The sequence below is a fragment of the Halichoeres trimaculatus genome, unplaced genomic scaffold, assembly GCF_033239565.1.
Source record: "Halichoeres trimaculatus isolate MK-OKI-2021-1 unplaced genomic scaffold, fHalTri1.1 fHalTri1_scaffold_20, whole genome shotgun sequence".
Taxonomy (NCBI): Eukaryota; Metazoa; Chordata; class Actinopteri; order Labriformes; family Labridae; genus Halichoeres; species Halichoeres trimaculatus.
In genome coordinates, this window is record NW_027437198.1 from 14,140,114 (window position 1) to 14,158,897 (window position 18,784).

Sequence of the window (18,784 nt, forward strand, 5' to 3'; positions counted from 1 at the left end):
CAAAAACAAGAACGATCGCCGACATTTACCGTGCTATGTCTGTGTTCTTTGCACTTTTTGCCCTTATTACAACTCTACAAATGAATGTACGGTTTTTGTAATAGTTTTTCCACCCTCTCCTTACTCCGTTGACTGCTTCTTCTTCCTGTTTTTGACTGCACATGCTCATAACATTCTTCTTCTATGCTATTCACATTTTGCTAACCTGCCACTTATCGGCCAGGCATGGCATTGCAGACTTCAGTGGCAATCGTTTTCAGTTTTGCCTCTTTGTGTGGGCAGAGATATTTCTGTGGTGTGGACAGAGATTTTAAGAAAATGAGGACAAAGAAATATCAAAAAAATATCTATATACTTGTGGTCCAGGCCTAAGTGACTCCAAAAGCATGAGGGAATCAAACCGTCTAAACTTCCTGTTTGTGTTTTTCTCAGGTTCTTCAGCTCGGCTACAACAAGCTGACAAACCTGACGGAGGGGATGATGAGAGGACTCGGGCGAATGCAGTGTCTCTTCCTCCAGCACAACCTCATTGAGGTTATTGCCAGCAATGCATTCTGGGAGTGCCCCAGTCTCAGCAGCATTGACCTGTCATCCAACAAACTCGCCCGCATTGACCCGTCCACATTCACATATCTCAGTCGGCTGATGGTGTGTGAACTGGCAGCCAACCCGTTCCACTGCGGCTGTGACCTTTACAGCTTCCTGGCCTGGCTGGAGTCCTTCAACAATGTCACACACACCTATGACCGCCTCCAGTGTGAGACTCCTCGGGAAATGTTTGGGTACCCCTTACTTACAGCTTCAGGTCACTCTGGTCGGAATGCAAAAAACATTTTGTTCCATCGATGTCGAGATGGAGTTATGATCCCAGGAATGACATCTCTCCCCCCTGATCTGGATGGCCCTTCAGGGATTGGACCGGAGATGTTTGGTGGTGTGGGGCCATACCACCAGGCCACCACCTCGTCCTCTTCAACAGAACACAGCTACACACCCAGCATCAAGCTCCATCACGTCTCTTTGTCGTCGGCCTCGCTCCTTGTGCAGATTCCAAGGCCCTACAGCAAAATGTACATTCTTACACAATACAACTACACATTTGTTTCTGACGTCATGAATCTGAAGAACAAGAAGGAGATGATCACCCTCAACAAGCTCAAACCACACACCAACTACACTTTCTGTGTAGCATCAATACGCAACTCTCAGCGCTACAACCACACCTGCCTCACATTCTCAACTCGGGCTCAGAATCAAGACGACACAATCCCCACACCGTCCACCACCACTCACTACATCATGACCATCGTTGGCTGCCTGTTTGGAATGCTCATAGTTTTAGGTTTTGTTTACTACTGTCTCCGAAAGAAAAGGATGCACGATGAGAAGAAGAAGTCCATCTGTGTCAAGAAAACCATCCTGGAGATGCGCTACGGACCAGAGGTGGCAGCAGCAGTGGCAAATGATCCAGCAGCTGTGCACAAGCTTCAGGAGCAGTCCAGAGAACACCATCAGTATCAGCACCATCATGGAGGCAAGCTTCCCATGTCAACATCCACCAGCTCTGGGATGCTTCACTCAGCAAACACCAGCTCCTCCAGACTCTCCACCATCCCACAGGTGGAGAAGATGGCCACTGCCTTTTCAGAGGCCATGGCCTCCACCAAAGGAAATTATATGGATGTTCGGACTGCAGGGGCAGGGATGGAGAGGATGGTAGATGGAGGGCATATAGGGATGAGGGGGGTGGATTTGAGGGACGATAATGTAAGTGATATTGGGGATGACTCAGATGATGATGGACACGGCTCTGCTTCAGAGATTTCTACCATTGCCATGGAGGTGGACAAAGTAAACCAGATCATTAACAACTGCATTGATGCTCTGAAACTGGATGCAGCAGCAGTTGCTGCTTCAGGGGCTTCACCTAACCAAGCCTCATCCAATCCCACCTCCCCTCCCCCCACCAGCACATCCTCCCTCACTCGTGGCCTCATCCCGCTGTCCCAAGGGTTGACCGAAACATGCCAGGTCCTTACTCCCAACAAAATCCCCCCTCCACCTCCACTCCCTGCCTTGAATGCCCCTCTGTCTGAGCGCCCAGGGATCACTGGTGGTGGTTATGTGGTCAGTCCCCCATACCGGCCCCCTCCACCAGCCACTGCTGTTCGTCCTATTCAGAGGCAGATGAGTGCAGACGCTGCTGTTGTTATCGTTAATGCAGTTAAAAAGCAGTGCAGCACCTCCTCTTGTGGTTCCATGGGTCGGGACAGGGAGCGTGGAGGAGCAAGGGTGTACAGTCTGGATGTTCCTGAGCCAAGAAGCCCGGATGCCTGTAACCAACAACCACAGCAGTACCCAGACCGAGCCAGTCCCGTAGGCTGTGGGGAGCCCCTTGAGAGGCTGCCTTTGGTTGGGAGTGGGAGCTGTGGTGGAGGGGGTGGTGGTTGCGACAGTGGTGGTGTTGGTGCCCAACATCAGGACAACCAGGCTCATCATTACCATCAACAGCAACAAATGCAACAGCAGCAGCAGCAGCTAGACGTGCAGCAGGACTACCACTGCTCGGAGCACCGCCACTCCGTCCCAGCTCTCTACTACGAAGGCTCCCACCAAGGCTCCCCAGCCCAGAGGGTTTCCTTCCTGAAGCCCCTCACACGCTCCCGCAGGGATGCTGCTTCTTACTCCCAGCTTTCGCCGGCTCGCCACCATTCTGGTTACTCCGGTTACTCCTCCAGCCCAGAGTACTCCTCAGAGAGCACTCTGCGGATCTGGGAGCGATTTCGTCCCTACCGGAAAGGCCAGCGGGATGAGTCCTGTTACGTAACGGCAGGAAACGCCCTCAGAAAAAAGGTGCAGTTTGCTAAAGGTGAGGACCTGCATGACATCCTTGATTACTGGAAGGGTGTGTCAGCACAGCAGAAGCTGTGACTAAGAGACTAAAGACAAGCAGCGAGAGGAAAGAGTTTGGCTTCTTCTTTTCTGACGGGCCTGCTGGCCCACAGAGAACAAGGACTAAAATGTTGAACAACATTTTACCTTCGGATTACTTTGGCATGCTAGGTGTATAGAAAATTGTGCTGGGAGCAAGAACTGTGAAACTGTGCCTGGATACCTGAGAGTCATCATGGTGTTCATTAGACTCTTTATTGTGGCACCATCTCTAGATGAGGTCATCGAGTGTCTGTTGGTTTTATTTAACACACTCTGATCATGTTTATGATCATCTTTACCAGTGCCATGTTTTCATCTTTTGGGAAACACAGAAGGTAAATCTTGATACCACTCATTTTAAGCTTGCGTGATGTCATTTCCTATCCTGTACTGGGTGCTGTAACATTTTGCAGTGTGTATTTGGTTGTGTTATGTTACGACTTCCATGAAAGGAAGACCACAGCTGGATGATAACGTGGTTTACTGACAACAGGCCGGTTTGTGAGCGGTGTCGTCACCTGCTGGCTCAATCTCCCTCTCATGAATCCTTCTTACAGCTGAGCTTTTTGAATTTCAAAGCAGTGGTCACACAGAAAGAAGTGAGACACTTAAAATAAATATTAAGAGACAATTCCAGTGAGTTTTCCTACCCTGCAGAAGGATGTCATGAAAGAGCGATTAAAGTGAAACCTTAGCCCAAAACTGTGAACGACAAATCTCTCCAAATCACAATAAGTTATTTTAAGATTTCCAAAGCAGTCCTCACCAGCATTTGATGATCCAAACTTTGAGCTCATCTATAAAGGAATAACTTCCCTGAACAATCCAGAAATAAACTAGTCAGATGACTGGAGATATTTGAAAAGAGAAAAGGAAGGATATTTTATCAGCAGCCACTTGAATGTTTGTACATTACATAAACAACATGAAACCTGAAGGAGACACAGAGGGAGGGGACACTTCCTGTTACTGCCAACGTGTCTGCTCTGTCCTCTGGATTTCTGCTCTCGCTGTCTGTCGAAAAACATCCTTTGACAGTTTGTGACAGGGATGTTAACTTTACGCCTCATGGTTTTGTGTGTTTCTGTGTGGTGAACAGTGGTCAGTGTAAGTGGCTGTTGGCATGCTGTGTCAGATTACATTGTATGTGCCCAAACTGACTTCACGTAATTGGCGTCAGTTTCTGTCTAAACAATACTAGATTATTAACGGCATGGTTAGTGTTCGAATATAAACTATGTTCTTTGTACTTTCCCAGACATTTATCACATTTATCAGATGCTCAAAGCAGCGTTGTGCCTCTTGCTTGCACAGTCGTGATGTAATCCCCAAACACATTTAATATTCTCCATTCCTCTGGCTCTCTTTATCAAAATAATCTGATAAGAATTTCACTAAATGATAAAGTCTCTTGCTTTCTCAGTTGATGCTAGATGATGCTTTTTGGCCCACCTTTCCCGCTGCGACAGGTCTAACAGGAAACGGGTTCTGATCGTTCTGTTTTATTGAATTAGAATAGTGAGAAATTGCCTTTTTTGCAAATTGGACTGAGGTCTGCAAAGCACATATAAACACTGCTTTTCTTCAGAGCATTTAACTCTGCATGCACCTCACACCTCTGAATAAATGCAGGACAGAGTATGCAAATGTGAAAGACTGATGGTGACGTGACGTTGTCTTAGTTTTTCTTCGCTGGTTGTCTTCATTTAACATCAGCAGGGATGTGTGCACACAGTCAGGGTCACAGGTCGTGAACTTCAGGGTCAGAGGATGCGAGTGTTTACATTCAAATGGATCAGCTGGAGGATTAGGATGCACCACAAAGCTTCATTTGATGACCAAACAGTTTTGGGACGGATTTCTCTCTACAGCTGGTCTCAGATGTGTCTGAGGAGTTTAAATCTTTTGTTTTTGAGAGTGACTCAGACTGATTTAAAAGAAGTGATTTTTCTTTCTTTATTGAGTTTGACTTCACAGATCTACTGCCATATATCTATAGAAAGAAGAAAAGATGAAACGTTGGTAAACTTGTACAATCAGGGCTGCTCATTGTTACATCTGTTATTTGTTCAGCGTGGCATAAAATCCTGATTTTTTTCTGATTTCATGAATGCCTTGGTTTCATACTGTCTCTGCTTGAATCAACATTTTAACACACTCATGTGTTTGTCAGTAATACCTTGTCAGGGGACCGGTGAACTTCTAAATGCTCTTCTGCACAGACCTAATTAGGTTTAAATGAATCTCTGTGATGATAAAGCATCTTGTTAAGGGTTGATGATTTACACACATGGTGTTCGCAAAGCCCAAATAAGTGCTTGTGGTAGTTGGAGGGACATTTAGACTTCTTACTTAGACTCTAGAAAACCAAAAAGGACAAAATTAATAAAAATGAAGGATGTGATTACACCTGTTATATGACCCTGAGAGATAGAACAGCATTTGAGTAAGCTCTGTCTCCTTCGTCTGGGCCCTGGTCATGTTGAAGCCCTGGAGGAGGCTCAGGGAGATCAATGCTCCTTTTAGAAGTCTGTCCTTGTTGTTTGTCTCGGCGCTGCAGGAAAGCCAAACGTGAGAAAGCCATCTAATGTGCTATTAATGTTTAATCCTGCAGCGGAAGGCTGGCCTGGGTCACTTCCCTCTATCTGTGTGCACCGCCTGAAAATCTCTGACGTTAAACTTTTCTCCCACGTTAATCCGCTCTCTTGTGTTTACGAGCCTGGCCCAATTAAAGTAAAGTTGAGTTTCCTAAATAATGAATCGAAGCCCAAAATAGGATGTGGGTTTATGTCTAATCAGCTTTATTATGAGCAGAGTTAAATGCTTCCATTAGCGAAGACCACAGTAAAAGGTTTCAGACATCCCATGACACATTGCACTTTGTACAACACGTGTTTGTCCTTGAATCACCCTCAGCTACAGAGAGAGGTTTAATGAGACATCATCGCTCTTTAGTTTGTCTGGAGCAAGACTTTCTATAAATACAAAGAAAATCTCTCGGCTCATTCAGATTCCAAGGATTATCTCCCACAATCAAGATGATAATACGTAGACTGGAAATTAAAATCTCAAGCAGAGAAACTGTACATTCACACATGTACAGGATTACTTGGAAGACAGGATCCTTCCTGTAGTTTAGAATACATTAATGCACATTACTTTGATGGAAAAGAGGAGTCAGCTTTCAACAGAAAGAGATCCAGATCATCAGAAAATTTTCAAGAAATGAGTCATAATCTGAAAACTGACGTATGTCCGATAATCCATTCTGACTATTAGGGAAAAAGTTCAGACTCATCATGGATCTGGGTGATTGTATAACAAATTTCTCTGTCTTCCTTCACCTCCTGACTACACACACACACACACACACACACACACACACACACACAAACACACAGGGGGCAGAAACAGGTCAGGAAAAAGTGAGTCAGAGTGAGTCACAGTCTGACTAAACTAAAGCGACTCTTTTCCTGAATGCAGGTGAGGGGTGAGGGTTTTCGAGAGAGAGGAGAAGATGCAGTCAGACATCTGGGGGTAAAAAGATGCAGATAATCACGAAACTCTGTCCAGGCCTGATTCAGACGCACGCTGCAGAAAGAGATCTGACCAAACACTCAGAGTCACGACTGGATGCAGGGGATATAAATCCTTGCAGCGGACGGGTTGATTTTAATTTTTTAGACAGGTGACAGGCAGGTATGAGCACTGACTGTGGGCTGTAATTCATTCAGTGTCTTTAGACCTTTTGTTTAATAGTCTATTAAGTCCATTAGCTGGCTGTGTGGGAGATTAGCCTGCGTGGATAATGTGCCAAATTTGATAAATGGGAAACTAAACTGTGTCTCCTTCAGAGGAGCGTATGAGATAAAGATTATGTGTGCGCTGTTTTTATACTTCTTTGATTGTGTTTACCTTTGCAATGAAACAGGAAATCATCAGAGAGAAATGAAATGTGTCAAAGCGTGAACGATTTCTTGGTCACTCTTCAGGCTTTACGAGGCAGCTGTGATGGCTCAACACTGCCAATGCTGTCTTTTCAACTGTCAGGCACTGGATATTAAAATTAATAGACCTGCGTGTTTATGGTGAAAGCATTTACTCAAGACTAAAACCCTCAGCTCACTTCAAATGTCTCCTTCATGTTTCTCCAACTGACCATAAAGAAACTTTCCCTCAGCTCAAAAACACTTAAATGTTCTAAAAAAAAAAATAGGCATGAATTTATAAACACAATGACCAGTTTTTGAAGCTGTGAAACTGTGAAGGTGTTTTTATTCCAAACAGTGAGCAGAAGTGCATTTAGAAATCCTGTGCAAACACCAAACAGGCTAAGGTTTTCCTCCTGGTTTGACCCTGTTTTTCATGCTCACACTTCTTTCATCCCACTGACACATCGTGCATTAACTCGTAGAGGTTTTGTTCCCAAAGACGGACAAAGGACTTCTGTGAAATATCTGTGAATTTTGTACACTAGTTAAAAAAAAAAAGCTAAGGTTAAAACTTGCTTCTCTGGATGTTTTATACTCAGCCTGATCTCTTGATATGTTTGTGTGTTTCTCTACTTTAAGTTGGCTGTTTGTCTCTGTTTCTTTTTTTTGAAGCTTTTATTTTGGCGGGGTGGGTTGGTTATTGGGAACTGTGGGATTGACTTTAAATACTGCAATGATATATGTTACAAAGGTTTAAGAGCAGAGAAAGCTTAACATAGTGTACTACATAAAGAAAAGTTGTTATATTTGCATGATCCCTGTATTTTTTGAGAGACAAAAATATATCGTTGTGTACAATGAGTGGACGTACAATGAAAACAAAAACTGTAGGGGCTGAAACACAGTATTGTCGAGTTCCCTTGATTTAAAAATTTAGGTTTTAGCTGTTTTTTACTCTCTGTGACAGTTTATATGACATTCTTAATACTGATTTTTATTTGGGTGAGTTCATTCTATGCTGTTTTTTATTTGCGGGCTGGTGGAGTGTGATGTACAAAGAGGGGCTAAAAACGTCATTTCTATCCATCAGCCACACTCAATCCTCCTCCGTCACAAAGATGATCTCCTGGCAGACAAACACAGCTCTCCTCTATGACCCGAGGCAACAAATTGTCAAAAACTCTGCTGTCTGTAAACTCAACAAAAACTCTGTGCAAATATCCAGCATTGAAGGCGTGACGTATGAGATTACGCGTTCAAAGATGAGTTAGGTGTCTGTCTCAATCCAGCTCTTCCCACAGCTTCAGCTTGCTGTAGCTCAAACACTTATTTTCAGTCCTCCTCGTCCGCTCTCAGCCCCTGCTGCTTCTCTGACTTCAGGAAATTTGTCTCATGTCCTCTCAACACAAACCACTTTTTACCTCTGGTCTTAAATTATCGACCAGTTTGTCTGACATCACACTCTTTGAATACTCAAAAACTGATCAGATTTCCTTTGATAAAGAATCATTACTTTAAAGTAGATGCTTTCACTACGTGTTTACCTCTCATTGAAATCCTCATTAAACCATCTAACGATGAATATTAATGTCCACAGCTCTAACTAACATCAGATATTCTTCCGCTTGGAGAGAGATGAAATTCAAATGAAAGCATGTGACCACAGAGAGAAACAAATGAGCTGTAATTGGTTCCACTGGACGGAGCAGAGCTCTGAATGAGGCCCAGCGTTCAGTACTTCTCGTTTGGCGTGCAACCAATAATGTGTTAGTAACACCGACTGCAGCTCTGCTGATACTGAGCTTATTGCATTAGTGTCTGTGCAGCAGGCCGTAAGTCACAGGCATGTTTGAGCTGCAGGATTCAGGCCTGGTCATTAAATTATAAATTAAAACCAATATTTTCATGACACAGTGTTTGTCTCTTGTCGTAAAGGTGATTTGGCTTTTATCTGAGCAGCCTGACAGCTCCGGTGTTTAGCGCCTCATAACGAGATTTAGACAAACATATAAGTTGACTTGCGTCTTCTTTGCTCTTCTTTGTCAATAGTTTTTCAGGATTTGAGTCACAAACAAGTGTCAAAACTCCTGTCACTTTTTAAAGCGAGGAAATTTTTTCAATGGAGCTTAATGAAGCTCACCCTGCACCAACTGCACTTCCTTGTTACCTGCTCACATGACACAGAGCTGACCAATCAGAAGTGAAAACCTAGCTTGGGCTTAATCCATGAAAACACATTAAAACAACTGATGTTGGTCGCAGATATGAGGTGTTGTAGGAAAAATATTTAAGACCCCTGATATTCAAAAATATTTATCTATCAAAGTAATATGTAAATAGTTCTCTCTCAAAATACTGTAAACACATTTTCACCAAAGCGCGAGAATTAACAAAAATATATAACCTGACTTCACAGGTTCCATATAGAACGGGAAATATAGGGTCTAAAGGGTTAATACCCCATAGATTCTTTAAGATTCAGTTATCAACCACTTTGTGTTTTAGACGACTAACTAATACATACTAAACGTATCATGCTGGTGTAACATTAACCCGTTGGACCACAATCGATTCCTCTTAGTGCACTATTTTCAGTCATATTTCTCAGTATGTATCTTGCTGAGTCATCTTTTAAATAATTTAACATTAAAAAAAAGAAAAATGACATCAACATGCATCACCACGAGTTGAGTAGCCACTAGTCACAAAATAATATTGATGAATCGACTGATTGAAAGAAAAAAAAAAAACGCAGTAGATTTGTGGACCCAGATACTTGTCAGTGTCAGACTCTGTGTTAACGTTTGACATGCGTTTCTGCTGCATTTACAGACACAGCTCTGCAGAGTGAAGGTGTGAAGTCTACCAGGTGCTCAAGCGTAGAACAACTGAATTCCTTTACCTGTGGTTGTATATCCTCTTTTCATTTCAGCAGTATATTCAATTTTTGCTGAATCATTATTTCATTTTTTTATGCTAACAAGTGAGTGAAGACATTTCTTCGTCTTGCAGGTTAGAAGCTACATAAAGTTTTTGAAGCCCCTTCAGACATCACAGTGTGTCCAGTATCCTGCGCAGTAATAGAATAATTTAACATCCCTGTGAGACCAAATCAAAGTTGAATTCTGTAGGTTTTAGTTCCTCTTCGGCATGTGTGTTAAACTTTAGGATACAAACTAAAGATGGCTGTTAAATGAGTTTTATTTGGTTATTTCTTCTTCATTTCAAAGTCCACAGCTCATATTTAACTCAGATCTGATGCGAGTCTCCCCTCTGGTTTCAGCTCTGTCTCTGTACGGCCAGAGACCAAAAGGGACCAAACAAAGGTTTGACTGACGGGAACAATTTCTGGCTTTTTTCCTTCTTGAACTCTCTGTTGCTGATATTAACATTTTTCCCTTTGCAATTTCTGTACAAAAGATCTATTTCTATATTTGCAATAAATTTGTAATTAAAACGTAAACATGTGTTTGAGGCTCTAATTCACAGGGACCATCCTGGAGACATGCTGCATCGCTGTGTGTGTGTGTGTGTGTGTGTGTGTACCTATACACGCTGTATGCTATAAATATGAAGGCTGTGTGCTATCTTTGATCAGATAATTCAATTATTCATGCTCTGAGGACTGCGAAGCACCTGGACTGTCTACTGTGAGAGATAGTGGGAATTCCCTTACCAATATGCGCACACTCACACTCACACACACACACACAGACACACAGACACAGACACACAGACACACACACACACACACACACACACACACACACACACACACACACAAACACACACACACACACACACACACACACACACACACACACACACACACACACACACACACACACACACACACACACACGCACACACACACTCAGCTCTGGCTACTTGTACCCTCTATTAAAACCTCTCAGTGTGTGCAGGGCCCTGCTGCAGGCACAGATGGGTACTTACTCAGAGCGGGGAAATAAAAAACCCAACTTGATGAGTCATGAAAACGACACACGTCCTCCTCGGCCAAGTCTCCACAGAGAGTCTGACGTTCGAGTCGAGTGTGAGCAAACGCTTTGCTAAACATTCAAATTTAATGAGAGAGAGTGGGGAGAGGACAGAAGAGGTTTATTCACCTGGAGGCACAGAAGGTCGGAGAGCTGGGCCAGGCTGGTTTCTGTCAAACTGCTGGTTGGACATGTTTGGACAACGTGGGGATTGTTGGTATTTACTCACTGTGTTACACAACGTGCACACAGGGTTGGATGCAGAGAGGAGAAAATCAGAAACACAGATGAGGACAATCCAAAGCAGGTAACCATAAGGGCTCTGGAGATAGTTTCATTTTATGCACTTTGTAGTGTCATTGTATGAGGTAGTGGTGGTTAGTGCCATTGTCTCACAGCAAGAAGGTCACCAGTTAAATCCTGGTTTAGGCAAGGTGGGCCTTTCTGTGTGGTTTTGTAGTTTGCATGTTCTCCACATACATACACATTTCTAGAAACCACAATATGTTACCAAATGAAACACACACATTTCAAAAGGCTTAATTCTATTTAAACCTGTTACACACTGCTGTGATTAAATTAAAAGGCTTTTAGCAGTTCTACCTCTCCTCTTAGATTGCTGTGAAGTACACAGAGAAAGTGCAAATATATAACATGGTAAATTCACTAAACACATTACAAGATCAGTGCTGCAGACTATTGAAAAAATGTTTTATTTCTCTTCATGTGTGTGTGTGTTTAATCAAATGGCTCATGGATCTGCTGATTTGTCAATCAGTGCTTTGGAATTGCAAGGATGTGACATCATGATAAACTTCTGTGAAACCTGGTCCAATGTTTTGCTCTTTGAGTGTAAGGTTCTGATAATTTTTTTAATTCTTTAGTTTTTATTGTTTATGCAATCATAAAAACTGTAACTGGGGATCCTGAGTGCTCCTAGGTGAGAGTATGTGCTTAAAAGGTTATCTGTCTGTGTGTCTGCTCTGTGATTGACTGGCACACACAGTCCAGGGTGTACCCCGCCTCTCACCCACAGACAGCTGGGATAAGCTCCAGCCGCTCATGACCCTGAACAGGAAAAGTGGTAAAAAATGGATGGATGGATGATCAATAAAATCTTTACAAGCACAAAAATTAAGTAGCAATTAGAGATACAATCTGATATAAAAAGCAAACCATTGGTTGACAATTTTGTGTTGTTGTCTTTTTACAGTGAAGTAAGTCTAAAGCAGGGGTCTTCAACTTGTGGTTCTGGAGCCTCATGAGGCTCTATGACTCCTTTGCAGTGGCTTCTTGTAGCTTAAAAAAAATATTATTGAAATACAGATTTTTTAAAATTTTCTTACGGATGGTGTTGATGATTAAAGACATGACATTAAATAAAATCTTGCATCAGCTTTTTTTTTAACTGAATATGCTTCACCTCTTGCAATAAGGCTTTCATTTTTTTTTTGAGATTTTGCATTTTTTTTTAAGTTTTGCAAATGTCTTTAACTTCCATTTTCACATTTTTTTCATATTTGCAGATTATTAAAGTTTCATTTTTTTGAAAAATATTGCAAATTTTTATTTTATCTTATTTTTTGGAACATTTTTTCCAAAAATTGAGCAAACTCTTGAAACTAGAATTTTAAAACTTTTTTGAAAGTTAATGAAATTTTTGCATTTTTTATTTCAATTTTCGGATTTTTTGCACAATTTTAAATTTCTTTCACTGCTTATTTTGGAAATGTGAATTTTTTTTAAAAAAAATGAAATGTATGATATCACAGAATTTTCATTTTTTATAAAATATTTGCATATTGATTTTTCTATGTTTAGTATTTTTATCCACTTTTTTTCCCTTTATCAAGAAGACAAATTAGATTTTGTGGCTCCTGAATGACTTTAATCCAGGTGAGCTAAGGCAAAATGGCTCCTCTTAAAGTAAAGGTTGTAGACCCATGGTCTAAAGGGAACATTTACATAAAATAAAAGCAGAGAGAAGATCTAGATGACATCTGTGAATCCATCCATGTGTCACAAATTCAAAGAGACCTAACACAAGCAGTCGGTTTTTTTCTCCTACACGTGAATGTTTCTGAGAACTACAGCACGCGTCTGCACAACTAAAGAACCATCCAAAGCTAATTTTCAGGCACCTCCAGCCGTAGTTTATCCGTGTGCTGAGATTTGTTTTCCATACCTGAAGGAGGCTGTGAGGGGTTGGAGCTAAACCGATTTATTAAAAGCTGTTTTAATTTAGCAGAGCAGAGAGCCTTGGTGTTTTTAGTCTGTGATAAAAATGAAAGCAAACATCTGACCTCTCCACTCTTCTTTGCTCTCGTGTCTTTGAATAGATTACCATGAACCTGTTTTTGGATCACTACTTTAGTGAAGCAGCTCTCCTCAGCCTTTTTTTCCTCTGTGGGTGAAAGTCAGAGGAAATCCTCGCCTGCTCATTCTGCTCATTTCTCTCATTCATCGTGTCCTTCCTACGCCTGCTGTACTTCTTTCTCACACTCTCTCCAGCTGTTCTGATCCGTCAGTCTTTACTCATTTTAAACATTTCCTCCTCGCTGACTCTCACCCTTTCTGTATTTTATGATCCACTCTCACACTCTCTGTATCCCTTCCCCCAAACCGACTCCCTCGCCTCTCCATTGTTGCATCAACCTTCCTGCTGAGAGTCGTGTGAGCCAAACTCAGCAGCTATAGAAATATCCCACATTTCTAAATATCCATAACTCCAAACCCTCCGTGTTAAGCTTCTTATCGCCTGAGGATTAGAGGATTGAATTAACCCTTTCCTTTCCATTCTGCATTTTAAAGTAACGGTTAATCCGGCCTGCTATCTGGGAGCGCCCTTTCACGCCCGGATCTGGCATTGTGTTAAATTCAGTGTGTGTTGTTTGAGCGAACAAAAAAAACGAAGAGACACAAGGGACAGGAAGAGAATAAAAGCAGATGATCAAAGTGGCGTGCAGAGCCGAGGAGAGAGGAGCTGACCAGCAGAATCTGTGGGAACTCCAGCGCTCCTATTGACCTCCAGAGAGTGTGAGACTTACAACGTAATCTTCCTCTGACCTCACTCTCCCTATACACACTGACACACACACACACAAATACACAGACACCCACACACACACACACACAGAATAGAGTGGGAAATGACTGTGAGTAAAAGTGTGCAAAGCGTGTTGACATATTTGTAAGTGACAGCCCTGTAATTGTCTATCCTTTTCTCTGATTGGCTGCAAGGTAAAATTAACCCTTTATGTCCTGAGTAGTCAATTCAAACAGTCCGTTCTGTGTCAACTGAGCATCAACAGTCCAGACCAAGCGGCAACCTCCGGTCTAAGAATATAAGACAACGTTGAAGTGCTAAAATCTGCCGTTTCTCGAGTGTTCGCTTGAGGCTGGCTCCGGAAGTAGCAGAAGTCACAAACACACCAAGCCAAAAAAAGCCATTTTCAAAGCAGAAATTAACCTATTTACAGCCTGGTTCAAAAAATGTCTCCTGTCTGAGTTGCTAATTTTACTATCCGCACACTGTTCTGGGGGTAAATTTTTTTCTAAATCAGCAGTTTAGAGGATATTAAGATCACAAGCTCGCCCAGTCAGAGGCACAGCTCAGGGTCACGTGACCGACAGGCGCCCTATAGATGTACGCAAAGGCCTTGCCACTGCCAATATGGCCGCTATAGCCGATGTGCTTCATTAACCGTTTCAGAAACAGACGGGTGACATCAGTATTCTTACTACTTGTATTCTTACTACTTGTATTCTTACTACTTGTATTCTTACTACTTGTATTCTTACTACTTAGTGTTGACTTGCATCATATTATTGGTGCTGGCAATGCATGGAGAGCCATATTTACAGCTAGAACCTCAGAGCGGTGATTTAATGCTTTTTCATGTTTTACAAACAGATATAAAGTTACTCCTTTGAGTCACATCAACTACAGACATCTCAGAGCGAACAAAATTTCCATCACTTCAGAAACTCGAAGGATTAAAGATTCTCCTCAGGTTTCAAACCCTCAGGCAGAACTGAGAAAACAGAACTAAAGCTGCTCTAAAACTTCAAGTTTTTGTTGTAAAACATCTGAAATCATTAAAAAACCGGACCTCTCTTTGATGATGCTCCGCGAGGAATCTGCTGAGTTACCATCCAGCTGCAGGTCGGGTTCTTACCCTCATTAGAGGAAACCCTGCGGATATATTTAAGGTTTATAGTTATGACTGTTGTTTTTATAATGGGTTTGTGCATTGGGAGTAAGTGTACTTTCCTCTTCTGCAGTATACAATAACTTCTGAATGCAGAATCATGTTGTGAATCCTAAAGGCTGCTGACTCTCCTGATGCTCCTCTAATAAAAGTTTGTATTCATCAAGATTTCTGCTGTTAAATGCTTTGCTGTAAGAACACAAACAAACACACCATATTTAAAGCTCACAGCAAAGCAGAATCAGTAAGTAGCTCCAAAGTGAGCGTGGGACTGTGAGCAGTTTATACACAATTCATAAAGCTATGAGCTAACTTCATTCATTATTCAAAGGCTCTGGTGTGATAGTGTGATCTTACAGTAGCTGAATTGACCTAGATGCCTTTCTGGAAGGCAAGCAGGTGAGACCAAGATTTCAGACTTTGATGAATCTCTTTCTTGCCGTTTGCTGGTGTTTTGCCAGCAAGCGCCAACTTATGGCGTTAAAATATAAAGCTGATGCAGGACACTTTGCGCTATTACGAGCAGAACTGAATCTGACTTTATTTGGCTAAAATTCACCGATCTGCATGCTTTACTCAGAAAAACTGTCAGTAAAGGTTGCAAAGAATAAAAGCTGTGTGGGAAAGAGGAGCTGAAAATATCTGCAGCCTATAAATGATTCAGGATCAATCATTGGTTTAGTCATCTGTGGTGATGAGCTGCATCATGCTCCTTTCACAGGATTACTCCTGAATAATGGGACTCTCTGGGTGAGGTGCTTGTGTGGTAAAATAGTTTCAGGAGCAAGTTAAAGGGATAGTTCATCTATTTATTAAAGGTCCCATACAATGCTCGTTTTCTGCAGTTTAATATGGATCATTGATGTCTTCATGAAATGGTAGTAACATGTTTTGGTCCAAAAAGCCAATAAATCAAGCACAACAGCATTGTTTCCAGGCTCTCATAGCCCCTCTGTTCAGCACGCTCTGATTTAGTGGGCGTGGCCTTCATATGTAAATGAGTCTGATACCGCCCCGCTCTTCCACGTCACTGAGAGCAGCGCCACGAGCTTCGAGTGCACAATGTTTAGAAAACAGCGAAGCTCGTTTACCGTAACATTACATGCTAAAACAACAGGCTAACCACAGCTAAAGTTAGCATCCTGAAGCTAACACAGAGACAGGGGGGGACACTGAGGAAAAGCTCTTACATCTGCTCCACAGCACACAGCATTTAAAATACTCACATTTCCAGGGTCTGAGGTTTGTTGGTGGATGGTTGGTAATGCGCCTGGATTCAGGACCAGTCTATTCGCTAGCCCTCTGTTGTACTGTCCAAAGTTGGAAAAGCAGTCGACCGTGAAGTGACTAGCACACACATGCACAGTTTTACTGAGTGTAGCTGGCACATTTCCTTGATAAATGAACTCTAGACACTTAGTCTTGTCTTCTTCTGAGATGGGAAGCTTGTGCATGGAACTATGTGGTTGTTTACAGCCAAAAACAGAGCAGTGATGGCTGCTGGAGCAGCAGCGGGGAGAGGAGTGGGCGGGGAGGGGGTTCGGGGGTATCTGCTTCGGTGGACCAATCAGGTCAGACTTGCTCCTGATTGGTAAAAAAAGGGAATTGCTGACGTCGGCAAATTCCCAAAATCCTAACAGCTCGTTTTATGTCAGGATTTTACATTCACAAGCACTACTTAGTACAGGTTTTGTCATTAAATATCACATTTTGTGGGCTGGGAGAAAAGCCAAAGACTTACAAATTTCACTAAAAGACTTAATAAAGTGATCTTTGCATAATATGGGACCTTTAAGGTGTGGTTATGAAGGTCAAATCAGTCAAAACAGAGGCTGAAGGAGAAGCTGCAGACAAAACAAGACAGTCATGGGTGAAGATGTGAGAAAAACTGACATCATGCTGTATTTTTATGTGCTAATGATGGCCTGAATAACAGCGAGAGACTGTGTAACACCCTTCCTTCTCCGCCTCTGCTGCAGTGTATGACCACTATCTGCTGCCGATGTTCCCCCTGCACACAAACACTGTCAGCCACTGCTGCAGAGGATTTAAAAGCCGTCCATGGCACCATGTAATTACTCTGAATATTACGTGTCATCCTAGCTGCCGCATTAAAGGCACATCAGGAATCACCCTGCACAGTTATAAAACCATTAACTCTCATTTGAATGTCTCTTCATCCTCCTTTCCACCCTCTTAATCCCTAATCCTGTCTTATCTCTCTTCAGTTCACCACTCTTCGCATGGTCTCTTCTTCAAATGTTAAAACAAAGAGCAGTTAATGAGGGCTCAGAGTCAGTCAGTCTGTTTTCAACGAAGCACTGACAGCAGCAGCTTGTTAAAGTCGTCTGTTTCTCTCAGCAGAAGAAGATGAGGTGCAGACTCATCACTGTCAGTCTGTCTGTCTTCTGTTAAACTGTTTGTGTGTTTTCAAAGGGTGGGATGTGAAACCAACAGCATCAGCTGATGTCTTCTGCACTGTCTCTGCCTCCAAACATCGTTACCAGCTCATGATGCCAGTCACTGTGGCTGTTTTGGCTTCATTTTTGTACAACTGGATTAGCTGAACGAGACTGATGTTTGCTTCCTGTTTGTAGCTTGCACATTTTGGCAACATGTAAAAAAAAACTCTAGTCTTTCTTTTCTTTCTTTTTTTCATGTGGTGGGGCAGTGTGAGGAAATGCAGAGCAAAAAAGAAAGGAAGAGGATGACATGCATCAAATCCTGTCAAGACCAGGAATCAATCCCATGACCAGCGCGTTCAGGATTACAGCCTCCATACATGGGGCGCCTGCAGCAGCAGCAGAGCTAAACCAATGCTCTGGAACGTAGACTCCCCTCTGCAGCTGTAATGAGATCAGTGTTCCTGCGCAGCTCTGGGATCAGCTGGTTATGGTGCTGTTACACTTGGTTGTGGCTGGTCGGACTGTGTTTGTAATCTGCTGGGTCGTTTAAACAGAATTACATCATTATAGAGGTAGTCTCGGGATTTCGCCCAAAGCTGCGTTGTTATGGACACTAACAGAGCGGCTGGTCCTGCTGTTGACTCAAGTTTCCATGTCAACGCCAGTTTTTTTGTTTGTTGGTTGGTGACATTGCTTAGCTTTTAGATCAGGGGTGGGCAACTACTAGAAGAAATATAATATTCTGAAAAGACACAAGTTAACATATGAAACTGTGGCGTAGGTCAATTGGGAAACACTCCTACAGAAGTAATGAACAGTAAAACAATTTTTGTATTAGTGTTACATTTTATGTTTAGCTTGTCAGTCACCATAAATAGAAAAAAACAATAACTTGGACATTTTCCACTTCATTTTACCACTACAGTGAGAAAAATCTAGTCAGTCTTGGGCTTGAACAAGCTCATTGAAATCTGGATGAAATTCTGAGGTGGCCATGCAAAGATAACTTTCAGAGCAGATGGACCTGCCTGATTCAGTTTCTGAAACCGTGCAGATCCATCTTGCCAGGCTCCAATGACCAATGATTTCACTCGGCTAAATTCTGACCGGCCCAATCAGGGAAGAGAGGCGGGAGAGGCAGGAGCTGCAGGAGCAGCGGAAGTGACGAGACGACGTGACATTAGCAGACTTTCATACTTGTCAGTGTTTCCTTGATTCTTAAGTTAACATTGCAAAAACCGCAGCAGTTGTCTAACGCCATTATCACAACTGTTTCTTGTGTTCCTGTAGTTGTTCGTCTATTG

The 18,784-nt window shown here is 42.4% G+C and overlaps 1 protein-coding gene across 1 annotated transcript in view; it reads left to right on the top strand.

Annotated features, from left to right (window-relative positions):
* Positions 1-10,329, top strand: part of elfn2b (extracellular leucine-rich repeat and fibronectin type III domain containing 2b) — a 73,152-nt gene extending 62,823 nt beyond the window's left edge. Inside the window, exon 4 of the mRNA XM_074696519.1 lies at positions 433-10,329. Within this exon, the coding sequence (XP_074552620.1) occupies positions 433-2,931 (2,499 nt within the window). The 3' untranslated portion in view covers positions 2,932-10,329. The remainder of the gene's footprint in view (positions 1-432) is intronic.
* Positions 10,330-18,784: the final 8,455 nt, after the last annotated feature.